The 17,377-nt window shown below is 45.6% G+C and overlaps 2 protein-coding genes across 4 annotated transcripts in view; one reads left to right on the top strand and one right to left on the bottom strand.

Annotated features, from left to right (window-relative positions):
- The window catches only part of MCPH1 (microcephalin 1), a 226,427-nt gene that overhangs the window by 57,658 nt on the left and 151,392 nt on the right, over positions 1 to 17,377 (bottom strand). The window lies entirely within an intron of this gene.
- The window catches only part of ANGPT2 (angiopoietin 2), a 56,754-nt gene continuing 53,945 nt past the window's right edge, over positions 14,569 to 17,377 (top strand). For both annotated transcript variants that reach the window (XM_082608554.1, XM_082608555.1), the window contains exon 1: positions 14,569 to 15,482. In XM_082608554.1, the coding sequence (XP_082464680.1) occupies positions 15,195 to 15,482 (288 nt within the window). In that variant the 5' untranslated portion in view covers positions 14,569 to 15,194. The remainder of the gene's footprint in view (positions 15,483 to 17,377) is intronic.

Below are 17,377 nucleotides of genomic sequence, written 5' to 3' on the forward strand. Positions count from 1 at the left end.
TGACGGAGCTTCTGAAATTGTTAGCATCCCTGGGTTGCAGATGCCCAAAGTATACATCTTGCCTGCAGAGTTCTGGCTCCTGACTGAATTACGTTAATTCTATTCTTTCTATTTTCTCCCACCTATACTGGCATTTTGGTAGTAATGAACTAGTCTATTCTGGAAAAGAAGGGGAAAAACTCCAATTAAATGTGAGATTTTAGATTGTGTTTATAAAATGATCCAGAAATATTTTTCTCTTTTAATCGTTAAAGCACTTAAATAATATTCTAAAAAAAAAAAAAGGCCTAGAGAAGTTGGAAAATAGCTCTTATGTTCTGAAAACAGTAATATTTTAAGCCCTAAACAAGCACATTATAGAAAGGGGTTTCCCAAAGTTTTATGCTTCAAGCCTTTTATTGTTTTCTCACTTTTCTTTTGCCAACTCAAATGTTGTTTAGAACTGATATTGGATAGCGAACAGCTGCAGGTCCTGGCTGAGTGTTTTCCTAGAAATACCACTTTGGGAAAGAATTTCCACCCTTTTCCCTCTCCCATGAGCCTTCAGAGTGGCTCAAACTTATTCTTCTCCAAGATCCTGGCCCAAAAGTTTATCAGGACAGTCAAGCGTCTGGGAAGCAATGCCAAGGGTGGTATCTTTAGCTGTTGGTGAAAGGAGAGGCCACTTCTGATGTACCCAGAAGGTGAGTGAGGGTCTCCCCAACACAGCAGGAAAACCCTCATTTCCAATTCAGAAATAGGAGATATTCTGCGTCTCATGGGAGGGTTCGCATGCAAAGGAGACCTTGGTGACACCCAATCTTGGGCTGGTTTGGCTTGTTTGTACAGCTACTTTGACAGCAGGTGGAAGACATAGATTCTGGACTAATTAGGCTCTGGATCACTTAGATCCTGCAAAGAAAATTCACGAGAGTCATCCTAAGCTCTTTCTAGACTATAAGGGAATCGAGAATTCCTAATTTGTGTGTTGTGGGTTTTTTTTTTCCTTACAACCAGCACAGTCTTTCGTATTTGTTGAATTGAATAATAGGAAAAACGTTGAAAACTGATAGGATTATAATAATATTATTGTGTTTAGTCACCTACTAAACTGCAATTTTATAGCGGCTGTTGAAAAGAAGCTCTAGAAATGTTTTCAAACATATGGACACCAAGGGGGAAAAGAGGGGTGGCGGTGGGATGAATTGGGAGATTGGGATTGACATGTATACACTAATATGTATAAAATAGATAACTAATAAAAAAATAGAAATGCTTTTTTTAAAAAAAATAAATTTATTTATCTATTTTTGGCTGCTTTGGGTCTTCGTTGCTGCACGCGGGCTTTCTCTAGTTGCAGCGAGCGGGGGCTACTCTTCGTTGCGGTGCTTGGGCTTCTCACTGTTGTGGCTTCTCTTGTTGCTGAGCACAGGCTCTAGGCGTGTGGGCTTCAGTAATTGTGGCTCACTGGCTTCAGTAGTTGTGGCTCGTGGGCTCCAGAGCGCAGGCTCAGTAGCTGTGGCTCACGGGCTTAGTTGCTCCGCGGCATGTGGGATCTTCCCGGACCGGGGCTCGAACTCATGTCCCCGGCATTGGCAGGCGGATTCTTGACCACTGTGCCACCAGGGAAGCCCAATAGAAATGTTTTGAACAGGGGCAGCAAGGTAAGCACATAAGAGTCTTAAAAGTTATCCTGAAGGACACCACTTTCTTGTCGATGTTAGCTCTAGTATGTTTATTAGACCCTCAGTCATGCTCGCTGCATTCAGAATCTGTGAATGTGCTTATTTGGGGCCAATTTACTCTGCATCAGGTGCTGTGCATGTGATAATTTAATTCAATGTGGAGGTGTTTACCTGCCTTTTTAGAGGCTTCATTCATGCACAACAGGCTCCAGAGAAGACGAGGTGGTGGGACAGAGGTCCCACGAGAAAACTCCAGCAGGACCTCGGTGTACAGAACAGAAGGCTGCAGATAAGGCGGCCGTGGCGCAAGCACTGCAGATGGTCTGAGGGAAAGGCATCCAGCTGCTTAGGAAAGACTTAGCCCAAGGACTGGCACCAACCTCCCAGCATCCAGGCCGCCTCCCCTGCAACAGGAGAGCAGGATGGCTGGGACGGAGGGGAGAATCCTGCACCTCGTCCAGAGTGGGATCCAGTGGCAGGACCCTCGGCTCGGTGGGGAAGGAGGCCTGTCACAACAGGCAGCTGAGATAGAGAATCTGCAGGATGGGGGCGTGGCTCAGATCTCATCCTTATAGGCTGTTGTCTTTGGGCAGGTGTGGCTGGGGTGAATGCACTGATGCCATGTTGAAACAGCAGCGGCAACTGAAGGAGGCGCGGCCTCGGGCTTCCATGAGTTCACGGTCCGTGGGGGTCAAGGAGCCTCACTGTACCACCGGTGTGGACAGATACGGGGGTCTTCCTAAGGGTGGCATCCAACATTCTTCCTGCAGACTCGAGGGAGGATTTCTCTAGGAAGTGGCACTGGGCCTCCAGCAAGGAGGACAGCCTTACATAAGGGCGGATGCAATTAAAGAGCCTTAGGATTTCTAAGAAATTGTTTTACTGTTGCAGAATGAAGCTTTGCACGGTTACCACCACATTAAAATATCTGGGCTGCCTGGATTTTTCCCCCTGTTAGATTAAATAGCAAGCAAAACCACCAAATACTTAACAGTTGTTGGTGAAGGCTGCAAGGCAGCAACAGATTTTAATTCCCTTTCTGGTAATATTTTTTTGGGAGCTATAGGGCAGGTGTAACTAAGTACCACAAACTGAGTGGCTTAAACAACCAAAACTTATTCTGTAACGGTTCTCGAGACTGGAAGTCCAAGATCAAGGCGTCTGTAGGGCGGGTTCCCTCTGAAGGCCGTGAGGGAGAATCTGTCCCAGTCTCTCTCCCAGCTTCTGGTGGTGGCCAGCAACCTTTGGTGGTTCTTGGTGGGCAGAAGCATCACCCTGATGTCTGCCTTCATCTTCACATGGTGTTCTACCCATGGATATGTCTGTCTCCAAATTTCCCCTTTTCATAAGGACACCAGTCATATTAGATCAGGGCCTATCCTGCTCCGGTATGACCTCATTTTATCTAATTACATTTCCAATGACCCTATTTCCAAATAAGGCCAGATTCAGAGATACTGGGAGTTAGAACTTCAGTCAATGAATTTTTCGGGGACACAATTCAACCATAACAAAGACTCTCAAAGCAGTGACAGATTTACAAAAATGTACATGCTACTAATTATATCTTGCAGATTTTTATTTCAATCACTTGCAACATCTCAATGACACTATGAAGTACCTTTTTACCGACCAGACTGGGCTTTTCTTTATTTACTATCATTATCTATCTCTTCCAGAGCAGAAATCTAGAGAATAGCACAATATGCCAGAATCCACAGAACTGGCACCACTGAAGAAACTCCAAGGGTCAAGGTGAAGGGAGGCTACTTAGCTATTTAAGTTTATCTAGAAAAACCTAGACTGTTAAGATTTATGCAATTTACAAAGCTGTTCTTTTTCATTATTTTCATATACTACTTAATATTAGTTAAGATTATTTAATGAGACTGGCACTAATATTGATCATGAAAACAGGTCTTGCTGCTTCCAGCCCAGATCACTCTCTTGGGCTTCAGACCTATGTGTTCAATGGCAAAACTCCACCTGGGTGTTACACAACCAATTAAAACTGGGGTTGTACAAAGGTGTATCCGTCACCTCCCTGCCTGAGCTCTCATGTGTCACCAGGCAGCCAGCTGCCAGCATCATCCATCTCTTACTCCTTTATCCAGGCTTGTTATTATCCTGTTGGTCAGTCACTGGAATTCTTGAATCTGTAGCTTGGTGTCTTTCATCATTTAGGGGCAGTGTTTAGCCGCTGTCTCTTCACATACCGTCTGCCCTGTTCTCTCTCTGTCCTCCTCCTGGAGCTCGGTTAGACCTTCTCACTCCATCCTTCAGGTCCCTCCCCTTCCTTCCTAGTCCCCATCTCCTTGTGACGCTGCTGTTCTCAGGAGACTTCTTTTAATTTATCTTTTAGCTCAGTGAGTCTCTCTTCATATGTGTCTAATGTTCTGTTAAACAGGATCTTTGAATTTTAAATTTCAATTATTGTATTTTTTTCTTTAAGTTTCTTTTGAAATCTACACGATTTTTTTCTACTTTAGTTTTCTGCCCCTTTTATGTATTTACAAAATTTAATTTCATATCTTTAAGCATGGTGTTACGGGTTGAATTGGGACCCTCCAAAAGATGTAAGTCCTAACTTCCAGCACCTCAGAATGTGACCTTGTTTGGAAACAGAACGGATGCAGATGTAACTAGTTAAGGTGAGGTCATCATGGCATAGGGTGGGGCCCTAGTCCAACCTGACTGGTGTCTTTACAGGAAGAGGGACACATAAGGACACACAGACACATGCACAGGAGGACGTCATGTGGCGATGAAGGCAGAGACTGGAAAGGTGCAGCTGAAAGCTAAGGAATGCCGAAGGTCGCCAGCAGACCACCAGAAGCCAGGAAGGGCAAGAAAGGACTCCCCTGACAGGCTTCAGAGGGAGCAAGGCCCTGCCAACACCCTCATTTCAGACTTCCAGCTTCCCGTACTGTGAGATAATACATTTCTGTTGCTTTAGGCCTCCCAGCTTGTGGAATAGTCTGCCCACCATATCCACAGGCTCTGCATCCACAGGTTCAACCAGCTGGGAGTTAAAAATATGCGGGCAATAAAAATTCAAGAAAGTTCCAAAAAGCAAGACTTGAATTTGTTGTGTACTGGGAACTGTTTATGTAGCATTTACACTGTATTCGGTAATATAAGGAATCTAGAGATGACTGAAAGTATATGGGAGGATGCGTGCAGGTTATGTTCAAATACTATGCTGTTTTATATAAGGGACTGGAGCATACACAGGTTGTGGTGTCTGCAGCGGGTCCCGGGACCATTCTCCCGTGGATACCAAGGGATGACTGTATTTACAGCAGCCCTAAGAGACAAATACAGCAAGGATCCTTATTTTATAAAATGCGGCCAACAGCTTCCAATCACAAAGCTCTTGCCTGTCTCTTTTTGCTATTCTTTCTGCTGACACTTGCTAGTGATACGTTTTCCTGTATGCTCATTTAGTCTGTCTATGAGTTGCTCATTTTCCTTGGGAGATTATCTGTAAGAATTTGAGACCTATGGTGAAGGTGCATTACAAAGGATTCACATTTGCCATGGAACTGGGAGATGGGGAGGAGTTGACAGCACCAGCTGGGGACCACTTTAGAAAAATGCTCCAGGGCTGCGGGTTCTTTCCGACCACCTCATTTTTAATGTAAAGCTAAAAGGGTGAGCTCGTGGCTACAATCCCCAGGGGCGGTCCCCCCCCCCACCCCGCAACCCCGTTCTATTTAACATCAGGTCCGCCTCTGTTCTGTTTTCTTGCATTCTTTGCAGAGGTGGGGTGGACAGGTTGACTCCTGCTTCCCCGGGTGCTGCGGGTGGAGTCCTCTGGGGTCCCACGGTCATGGAAGGAAGTCTCTCAGACTCTCTACCATGTAGGGCCCTGGCCTCCCCTTGATGCACTTGGTTCCTGCCTCCACTGAAATTTAAGCCTGACGTCTTCTTATCATCTTATCATGACACTGATGCTGTTAAAGTGATTTTGAAATTATTTTACCCAGAATTTTCAGTTAAGTGGAAGAATCAACCCCAACACCAAACCAGCCCCATCACTGGAACCCGCACGGCCAGCCAACCTGGTGCCCCTGACGCTCCCTCTCACACATCCTTGGCCCTGGGTTGATGTTCTAGTTCAGGCACCTGAGTCACCACGTAGTTTCTCCCCAGGTCTCCCTCTAACCTCACTCTGCACGGCTCTCTAGGGGCCTCTCAATAGCAGGCTAGTCTACTCCCTCGGGGGAAAGTCCAAATGCCTAAGCGGATGCTTTGGAGCTAGTTCCAGTGGGGTCTCCAGGGTTCCTGCCTTCCCTGGCTCTTTGCTGAATTATAGAGTTAATTTCCCATCCGTTCCATGGTCTCCTATTTACTGCACTAGCTTTCCACTGCCTGGAATGCAATTTCCTTCACTTCTAGTCTCTTTATTTTGAGGGAGGGACAAGAAGGCTCTTTTTAAATAAGTGAGGCATTGAGGTCTAGACAATCACTGAAAGTATTTCTGGCTGTCCACTCCACCCAGGAGCCTTCCCCACAGGGCACTCTTGCCCGGTACCACCCAGGATCACCACAGAGGTGTCACGGTACTGTCCCTGCTTGTTGGGAAGTAGATCTACCTCATTAAGACTCTACCAACTTGCTAAGAACAGGGTCAGGTCTCTAAACTCATCCTTTACAGAGATGGACAGCACAGACCTCTACTTCTTCTACTGTTGGAATGGTATGGCTTCACTCATTTGGGTAGCAACCTGATCACCAGATGATAGAGAAACAGCTTCTGGCTCTGTGTGTGCTAAACAAATGCTTAAAAGTATTTTTCATTGAGTGTGTGTGTGTGTGTGTGTGTGTGTGTGTGTGTGCATGCGCGCGCGTGCTTGCGTGCACAGTAGGTGTTTGACGTGTGGTCTTCTTTTGCACTAAAATTATAATGAAAGCATTCTGGGTTGTGTATTAGTTGCTACTGATTTATGTCCTAACTTGCCTGTCATTTGTATTAATGACTTTAATAACAACACGGATAATTTTGCCTGTCACCTGCTATGAGGCCAGCAGAGGGAGCAGGTGAGGAGTACAAGCAGATTTGATGTGTATTTTATAGGTATCATCTCTAGCAGCTTTTTGTTAATTTTTATTGTAGTCAGGCAAGACTTTTCGACCTATAAATTAAAAAGGTCACTGAAAGATACATCAGGATTTTGGGGAAAGGTAAATAATATATTTTTTTTTCTGTAAATATTCTACTAGAATAGTTTTAGGGCTTTCAAAAACTATTGTTGAAATTTTTTTTCTTGAGGGAAACAGATGCCAGGAACTAGGTATCTTAATCCTGCTATAAATGTCCTCTCTTCACAGGCTTTGTACAGCTTACTTCCTTTCATTTTTTCTTTTGTATCAGTCTTTCTTTGAATTTAGACCCTTTCCTTAAAATGAAACACTTTGGGGAGTACAGTTCATTATTAAAGTAGTACCAAAGAAATTGCTTGAGATAGGGGTTAAGAGAAAAAGTAGAGCATATACATATGAGATTATTAGGAAAGACTTAAATCATCCGGTAGATACCATAATTAGATTCACGGAGGAACAAGAATGGCAGGGAGTATTTTTATACACTTGAATGCAAACATCACTTCCTTTTATGCATAACTATTTCTTATAATTCTTCAAAAATGACTTTTAGGGAAAAAAAAAGACTTTTAGTACAAATAACTCCATAATCAAGCCTAATTTCCCACAGGAAGATCTTTTATATCAAGTCAGTTAGACAGACAGGAATACCAAAAGGGGGTCATGTGCTTTTACTTTTTTTTACTTCTTTGACATAAGCAATTTTATTTATGTTAACCTATAACCAAGAGAGATAATATATCTTAATGGAAATAACACACATGACATTTTTATCTCTCTTATTTTAAAAGGTTTCTCAATAATTAAGATAAAATTTTTATAAATTTAGATTACACGAAGATTAATCTAGATGGCATTAGGCCACTTTCAAGAGAAAATTCATTCCGAGAGGAATTTGGATAGTCCTTTAGTAGAATGGTTAGGACAAAGAGACTAGACACATTTTTCACAAGCAGCAGGATTTGAATTCTCTACATTTGCTGAAATAAATTTAGGAACATTTAATATAAAATTATAACTCATAAGCCCACCTCAAAATCTCTGATGACTAACACAATAGTGTTAGTCAAAGGAAAGATATTATTGACTTTTCGTTGGTCATGGACAAAACAGTAATCACTGACATCAATCCACTGAAAGGGAATGTTTAGCATTTTTTTTTCTGTGTACGGGCAGAAAACAGGACACAGAATTACTGGCAAAAATATTATCAGGCTAATGCACTCATCTATTGTTTTAGAATTTCATCCACTGCCTTTTTCAAGTTATGACTTGTATCTTGACCTTTTAGACATTTTTTTGATGGAAAGATAAAATATTCCACAAAAATATTGGATGAAAATATTTAAAAATCAAACGGCATTTGCGATAACTTCATGTTACCAGGAGAATTATATAAACTAAAATATTCCTAAAAATTCAGGGAATTCATGATGAAATCTTAAAAAAAATAGTAACTTGGCTATTTCCCAAGTTTCTAGCAAATAAAAAGATTTTTGGCTTGTCAAAGTCCTTAAGGTTACATATTGTATACAATGTGGCTTTACAAAACAAACTTTCTTGAGCAGATGCTGTGCTGGTTCATGGCCGTACAAACTGTAAAAGACTCAGGAATCTTTCAGGTTTCCTTTAAAAAAACAAAACAAGACAAAACTGTCCTCTCTAAATGTCTTTCGGACATAATGTCACAATAAACACTCAGATAAGTCAGAATGAATATTTGGTACCTTTTTAATTAAGCTAACCTAAATTAAGAATGACAGCCAATAACCTAAATAAGAATGACAAATAAAAGATTTTTCTCCATATTAACTCTGATTCTTCCATCAATACTAACCCCTGACACGTAGATTCCTATGGTTCCCTGTCAAACAGAAGTTACGCAGCTGCGAGAAGGAAGATAATTGTCCCAGATAAGGCGATGGTATCTAGGCCTCTGCCCTTTACTGCCCGGCACTTACTCTGTCTGCTCTGAGAATGAAAACACGAGGGTCATGCAGGGGAAATGGCTGTTTCCCAGGAAAGGAAATTGCCTGAAAACACATCTGGCAAAGGCTTTTTCTCCTCCTCTGGCAGGCAGGCACTTATTTTAACAAAATATACATTTCCTCACCTCCTGTAAAGGTGAATTCTATGGAGCCAATGCCCTGTTCTAAGTGGATGACAATTTTCCTCTAAATAGAATGGGCCAGCTATTTTATGGCAAACGCTGTGTGTTTAATTGCAACTAGCACAGGGAACTGTGCTAAACTAGGCATCATACTTCATTTCAGAAACTAGGTATTCTCAAAGGTATATCACACTCTTGTAGCCAGCTACAACAGATGAAATTAAAGAGGCAAAGAAAGCAAAAAATTGTCAACGCCAGAAAATCGGAAAGGTGGCAGGCATGGATATATGAAGCACATAATGCGGTCAGACAGGAGGCTGGGTTTCCAGAGATCCCGTCCTCAGTGAGTTCAATCTGACTGGAAGTCTGCATTGCCGTGTGCACTTCTGAGCAGACTATCCCTGCTCACAGATGCCACGGGTCCAGGATACTAAAGCGGGCACGCGGTGGCCCCGTCTGTGACTGGCTGCCCCAGCTCAGGTGACCAAAGGCCACCAAAGGTCTGGCAGTGAAATGGGTTCTGTCTCCGGGGTGTGTGTTTGTGCAGCACAGAGGCGACAGCCAGCGTCTCCAAAGAAGGTTGATCTTTGCCATGGTAAAAGCGGGGTAAAGAAACCCATTGCTTTAAATTCTCCTTAAATCCATGAATGTAAAAGAAAGGCACAAGCAAGTCTCACGGAGTCCTTGTCATCTGGCCTCACGGAGCCGTGGTTTCCACGTCCGTCGTAGGGGCGAGATTTACCTTCCACGGCTACACGTGTGCGTGTTGATATTTACGCTTTTACTCTTTTTCCTGTTTTTACGGTAACTTTAAGGGGCTTTCTCTTTGGTACTGTTTTCAAATCCCACGGCTGGGGATTATCCTTCGCAGCCCGCCAGACTCAGGGTTTAATACCGGTTCCACGCGGTCAGTAGCTCTGGGGAGAGGCCGCGCCAAAGCTTCTGCAAAACGGCTCCAGACGCCACCTGCGGTTCTTCAGGTTCAGTTCGACAAACATCAGAATGCAGTGGAAAGAGCCCTTCTGTGAATCACCACGGAGGCAGCCTGCTTTCGGAAGCTGCAATACTCATTTTTTCCTTTTCCTTTTCCCTTCCCCTCTCCCTCCCTCCCTCCTTTGCCTTTCTCTCCTTTTTGCCCATCGTGGCTGCTGCTTCTCCAGCTCTCATTAGCTGCTGCCCACAGTTCGGAAAAAAAAAAAAAAGTCGTAAGAATAACTTCTCCTTCAGCAACAATTTTATGTCCAGTGAACTTCCTAATGGTTTCCCCGTGCGCTGCACACTAAGTTGTAAACATGTTGATCTAATTTAGCCACTTTTAAAGAGGCCGGAACAGGGAGGCAGATGAGTGCGATGCCGCTAAAGCCCCTCCGGCCCCAGCCTGCCAGGGGCCTGGAACCCCAAGTAGCCCAACGGCCTGAAAACGGCCAAAGCCCAGGAGCGCCCCAGCCTCACTTCGTGGGCTATGTCGGCACTGAGAACTCCTACATCAACACAGCACTTTCCAGAACTTAAGCCCGTGCCGGCCCCGGAGCTGGCCCCAGTCACTGTCTCCAAGGGCTGCGGCCAGTGGTGATAGGACGGCGGTCACTGCACTGCGTGATGGTGACCGGGCAGGTGTGAGACCGAGTCCGGGGACGTGCCCAGATGCGATGGAGAAAGACCCTGGCACAGAACGTCAATAGATGCGGGAGACCAGTGTGCCTCTCCAAGCACGTCTGAGTGGTGACCCCATATTTTCCAATTAGCTACGGGCTTTCAACGGGGACAGCTGCCACGATGCTGGTTCCTCAGAAGGCAGGAACGCCCTCAGCCCCGCCTCCCTGGGCCAGCCGGTCCACTTCCATCGCTTCCTTCGTCCGCCCGTATACGTATTCCGGTAGATACTGAGTATTAAACTGGCTCCCTGGAAAGAGCAGAAGTCATGCAGGCCTCCCCAGATCCTGTTTGGTGCTCCACGCCCTGGGGGCTGCCCCACTTTGCAATGCTTTACAGTTGGCACCATAGCTTGGTTTCTGGCTTCCAGGGCCACCCTTACACAGAGAGAGCCTCACAGGTGGCTCTGGGTGACCTGCAGCCTCAGGAAGGTTGGGGTCAGTCGGATGCCATGATCCAGACAGAAGTGGATCCACGTCGACATGTGACCTACATTTTTGGGGCCGTGACCAGTGGGAGATGCTTGGGCTTTCACCACATGTTAGGCCTTCTGTTCCACAGGACAGAGGGGCCTTCGTCAAAGTTCTCTGTAAGGCTGACCTCTTTCTTTCAGGGAAGAGGGTCACGTGGTCTTTTTGGCGCCATCCGATGAAGATTTACCTCACGATGGCAAAGCGGAAAAGGAGAACTTGAGGCCGTGTGTGCTAAGGTGATTAAATGGAAGCCTCCGAAATTTCAGCTGATGACATACAGTATGGGGGAGAAAACAAACGTTATTGAGAAAATAAACAGCATCACACACAGCTGTTCGGCAGAGCTGTTTGGACAAAAAAAAAAAAAAAAAAAAAATTGGTTGGGCAGGAAGGCAGCTTGGGGAAGGCTACAATAATATTTCTCGTTTGATAGCCCCATCTGCCTTTAGCGGTCCTGTCAGCAAGTCATTGAAGGAAACTCAAGATTCTCTTTGAAACTGAACAGCTCTGAGAACCACAGTCAAGGCTGTGTTTAGCCTCCATCCCTAGGCCTGGATGGAAGTAGCCTGCAGCTGCCGGTTGCCTGGTGCTTAGGAAACAAACAAGTACGGGGTGGGGGGGTCCGTAACCGAGGGGGGCCGGTCTTCGCGCCGGTCTGCCCTCAGAGCCCCCCACCCAGCTCTGCCCCCATCTGGGGTCTCCCACTGGTTCTCCCACGTTGGCCACAGCGGACTGGAGCATCTCCTCTATGCTTCCTCAGTGACGCCTCGTTTCGGCCCCGTGTCCGGCCCTGACAACGGAAGGCATCGGCTTCTGCTTGGGGCCCTGCCCGCGCTATCCCTGCACAGGTGGGATGTGCACCCTGGGGTCCGTTCTCCTAGTGCATCTGCCTCGTCTTGCAGTTTCGATCCAGCTTCGAAGTGGCACAGTCTTTGTGGTCAAACATTCCTGCTCCTTCCCTAAGTCCCTTTTCCCTGGCCTGTCTCACACTCCTCGACTCTTGAAGAAGCCGGGCGGTGCTCGAGACACGGGAGGCTCCCTGTCTACACCGGCTGTGCCTTGAGAGTGGCCTTGCGACCATGTCACAGCCCCTGGCGACTCCCTCTGGTCAGCCGACTACAGCCCGTGGTCCCTTTGGAACGGCCAGTGAGCTAAGAATGGTTTTCGCATTTTTAAAAGGCTGACAAAAATCCAGAGACTATTTCATGATGTCAAAATTATAATAAATTCAAATTTCAGTGTCCATGAATAAAGCTTTGTTGGAACACAGCCACCTCCCATCGTTTGTGGACTGTCTCCGGCTGCTTTTATGCCATGACGGCAGATTTGAGTCGTTGTGACAGAGCCCGTGTGGCCCGCAAACCTGAAATATTTACTATCTGACTCTTTACAGAGAACGTTTGCCAAGCCCTGGTCTAGCTAGAGCCTCCCCCCAACTCCTGGGTAAGAATTCCCATTTAGGTGCCTACAAAGAGCTGCTCACCGCACATCTGACCTTGAGAGGATGGGTAAGGAACATCCAAACCAACTGCCTGCAGGACCAGTGCCCTTGGAAGCGATGCTGTCTTCCTGCTGGCTGTTCTCACCATCCTCTCACCACAGCCCGTTGGTGAGGGGGTCTCCCTCCCTCTATTTGCTTATTTATGTCTGACACTGTGTCATGTTCCCCAGTACCCAGAAGACAAGGAGTATTTGTGGTACACGCTCTTCCTGTGGCTTCTTTTTAAACCACCATATCTGCCTGGGAGGCAGATGGATGATTTTTAAAACCACATATGCAATATTAATGCCTTATACTATGCGCTTTCAGACGAGGAAGAAACTTAGAAGAAAAGAGGTGCGCCCCATGTTTCTGCTTCATGTTCAGCCAGAGAATAACACAGTTATAATATCTGATGGTGCAAGAACTGATTTTCACTTAATGGGAAGTGCTGATAAAGAAAGGAGAGTAATACTCCTAAGTAACATGCATTAGTCTGTATCATTATAACTCTAAAGGCGCTACTGAGAAAGAACCAGCTCATTTCACAAGTAGGGACACTGAGGCTTAGAGAAGTTAAGCATTTGCTTCAGATCTCAGTGAATCAGGGTTCTAACACTGGTCCCATCTCAAATCCTACATGCGTCCACCTACAGTTAGCAGTCTGAATGAGTATATCATCTTTAATTCGTTCCTTTAGTGGAAACCATGTGCCAGAATCAGGTTCTAGCTTTCCTGAGCCACTGAGCCCTTTGAGAGTCTGGGGAAGTCTACAAACCCCTTCTCAGAAAATGACACGGGCTGTTTTATTTGGAGATTAAATAACAGGATCTTGGGATAGATCAAATGACAATGTAGTGCTGAGTGCACGTAATAGCTTGAGATATCGTAATAAAAACATCTGCAATTCCTATCTGTGAGAAAGCCATAGCTATTGACCACTGTTGTTTCTGACCTATTCACAGCTAAAAGAAGGGCTATATTTCAGTGAGACTTCAGTGAAAAATAAAGATGTCTTTTCCTGTCGAAGTTCGTGGACCCCAGGAATTCTGTCCGGGGACCTTGGGTCAAGAACCCCTGCTCTGGAGGTAACCTCAGAGTCAGGCCGTGCACAGGAGGTACGTTTTTAAAGGTAAAATTATTAGGTCTCTTGAAACAATTCACTATACAAATCTCAGTCATCCAAGAATTAAAATCATAAAGTCCCCTGAAATCTGATCTTGCATGATTAGACCGACCCTGGCTTTGTGGATGGATGAGGCCCATCAGGTCAGTGCTGAACAGGCTGCCGCTGCCTGGAGAGAAACCTTGTGCACTGAGGCGTTGAGACCACCGCAAGGGCTCCAAGCCGTCCCCCCCACCCGGCCGCCTCCTTGCACAAGCTGGCCGGTGAGTAAGCACACTGTCAATCTCCGAAGCGTTAAGCTTCAGCCATTGAAGGAAGTACCCTGGAGGGTTTATGGAGCCACAGAATTGAAACAGAAAAATCTTGGGAGTTAATGCAACCCCTGAATTTGACAGATGAGGGCTTTATAGCTTAACTAAAAAGAAGTGATTCGCCTGAGTCCAACACTGAGCGGGACTGATGTAATTGATCCTGGATAATGTGTTACAAAATGACAGGATTTGAGCAAATCCTGACCTAGCGAAGGAGAAGTTTAGGTATGCCTCTCTCAACCTCCTCTTATTTAAATTCTGATTTCTCTATGGATTATAATTTAGCGGGCCATTAAACAGTCCAGTATATTTTAAGTTTACTTTGAATACTGAAGTGGATATTTTGCTTAAAAGATAAAATGTCAGAGCTCAGAAACTGATTTTCCTAACACGATTTAATAAAGCGAGATGTTCCTATCCCACTGTTTTAAGATGAAAGTTTTGCATACTTGGCTGATGGTTCAAAAATCAAGTAATACCAACGAAACTATTTTCCCTATGAAAAGGCAAAGCGTTTACAAGAGCGAGACTCCTTCCTCTTTGTTTGTAATAACAAAAATAAACCAAAGTCCTGACATATTTGTAGTATTTTTATTCCTAAAGGAAAAAACAGGAACTTATTGTACTTTAAAGTTATTGCCCCAGATATTTTACCAGCTTAGCACTGTGAAATCAGTTTCAGACACAAGAGACCGACAAGCTCTCTCTAGGAAATACTCAATTAGGGTGGTGCCTCTGCAATACCCAGGGGTCCTGTAACTGATCGGTTTTTCCCAGAGGGTTTCTGCAGCATACAGTCCTGGCTGGACATACACATCATGCAGAGATTTTTCCTGTGGCCTGGCTAGTGACCCCCCTACAGGAAGATAACGGACAAGCCGGGAGGGCGGAGCAGCCAGCTACACATGTCTGGCTGCTGTTATCAACTTATCATATAAGGAAAAGAAAGTGATTGATTCGGATCCTGACACCGCAGAATCTGGGGGAAGAGAGACAAAGGAGCATTGAGGCTGATCCGTAAGGCGAATGCAGCCCTCACGAGGGAGGATTATTCTTCCTCCTGCAATCTGACAGTTTGCTGCGGGACCGGGGAGAAGACGGCACTAGAAATCAAGGTCACTGCCAGGAAAGGAGGGAAGAGGAGACTTTCACTGATGGACCCTGAGCCATGGCCGCAGAGCCCCGTGTCTGAGAGGGCAGCTTAGCGCCCGGGAGTCTCATGCGCCTTGAAGTTTGCTGAGCTGGTGGTTTATTACCGACAGAAAGAAAGAATGTGGCAGCTTGTTTTCTTTACTCTGAGCTGTGATCTGCTCGTAGCCGCAGCCTATAGCAACTTTCGGAAGAGCATGGACAGCATCGGGAAGAGGCAGTATCAGGTTCAGCACGGCTCCTGCAGCTACACGTTCCTGCTGCCGGAGATGGACAACTGCCGCTCGCCCTCCAGCGCCTACGTGCCCAACGCCGTGCAGCGGGACGCGCCGCTCGACTACGATGACTCCGTGCAGAGGCTCCAGCTGCTGGAGAACATCATGGAGAACAACACCCAGTGGCTCATGAAGGTAGGGAGCCGCCACTCCCTCGTGCACGGCCCCGACCGGCTCGGGCTGCACAGCCAGCCTGGCGGGGCGGGACGGGGGGCGATGAGCGCAGGAGAGGGCTGGTGGCGGACGCCTCCGCATGAGCTGCCACTTGCTGCGGTCTGTCCTGCGCGTAAAGTGGTCGGGGGTGAAAAGTGACAAGGATCTCACTGGAAGGGAGTGCCAGGATCAATGGAGGGAAGTCTCTAAGTCAGGAGTCCTTATGCACGGAGGAAGCGCACTTCTCTGCACAACGTGTAGGCTGTTCTGTTTGTGCAGGTACTTTAAACTCGGTTACATCCTTTTACCAGGGACGTTATAGAACCGGTTGCAGGCACGGGAGGGAAGCTGTGAGCAAGGGCAGTGACGGAGCCCGGAAAAACTTGACAATCACGTTAGTTACTGATCCATAACGGATGGAGTGAAGTGCTTTACCAATTTCCTGAATTTATTTACTAAAATAGGTTGGGGCTCTTGGTAAACAAGAGGAAATTAAATAAAGCAGACCTTCCATCTCTCAGAACCTGGGGGGCTTTATCCCGAGGGTTTGTCACTTGTTGGTAGGGGTGGGTTTTCCAAGCGTCCGAGGGGATTCGGCGCTGTGGCCCCTTCAGTTCCACCACGGGCTTTGAAGGTGACCCCTCGTGGGGCAGGCGTGCAGGGCATTTTGCTGCAGTTATGCCGTGGCAAGACGGTCGTGTTAGCGGGGTTACCACGATCCCACTGTTTCAGGCTTTTTATAGAGAGTTTAACTCAAATAGGACACTGAAAGCTCAGTTTTTCTTTTACAAGCCATCGTTTTCACATGTAAAGCTATTTATACAAACCCCAAAATCACCCTGGAGTTTTGCTTGATGTGGACTCTATATATTCTGCAGGAGGTTTAGACAAATTGCAATAAATAGATTAATCATTAACTATTACAATGACATCACATCACAACGCTTACACAGCAGAGAACGTGACGGTTTAAAGCCATATGGGAACTTTAACAACAAGCTGATTCCCCTCATTCAAAACTTTGCCCCTGTCTTTCATTTCACCATAAACCTTCTGTCAGGACACCTTATCTTAATCTCAGAATAGATCTTGGCTCCGAATCTGTGTTTCTCATTAGCTCTCCTACCTTCAGAGAGGAAATGACCAAGTTATTACTCTGGTCCCGAGCTGAGATGAATGAAAGCCCTGGGCACTGCATTCAGTGTAACAAGAGGGGTCGCTTCAAATCAAAGAACAGAAAACAACAAAAACGCATCAGAAAGACTCGCCCTGTAATATGAAACTCACCAGTTGTATCTATAAGCACTATCCCTCCTGAGCAAATTCTCCAGTAATTTTCTTTCTTTTCCTAACAAGTTCCCTGTGGTGCTTTTAAAAATCTCCTAAAATTCATAGATGTGCAAATAATATTGTTAAACTTAAAAAGTATGCAGCAACACAGGTTCGAATATTTGGAAGACAAACTATCCTCAACAACTGCTCACTCTGACTTCCCATTTCTCCCTGAGTTGTCACGCTCCCCATGGCACGGTTAATGCCAGGGCTGACGGCCACGGTGAGAGATGAAAGCCACGTCATTCGTAGTAAACATTCTAATCTGCCCGACTGGTAAGTCATCTCGTAAAATAAACAGTTGAGGAACAGAGAAGAATGTTTTTCCAAATCAAGACCTCTAAGTTGTATTTGCTTAATGAAGCCCACATTAGGTATACCTGAAACCCCATATACAGAGCTCGTATTTCTTTCCCAGATAAATAACCCCCTTCTTTTTGCTCTTTGAGACGCTGTTTAAAGAAGGAAAGGGACAAGGAATTCTACAGGAGGTGACCAACATTTTTTCCTTTCCAGGTTCAATCAGTAAATATTTGAACAGTAGC

The sequence above is a fragment of the Mesoplodon mirus genome (genome assembly GCF_964341445.2).
Source record: "Mesoplodon mirus genome assembly, chromosome: 20".
Taxonomy (NCBI): domain Eukaryota; kingdom Metazoa; phylum Chordata; class Mammalia; order Artiodactyla; family Ziphiidae; genus Mesoplodon; species Mesoplodon mirus.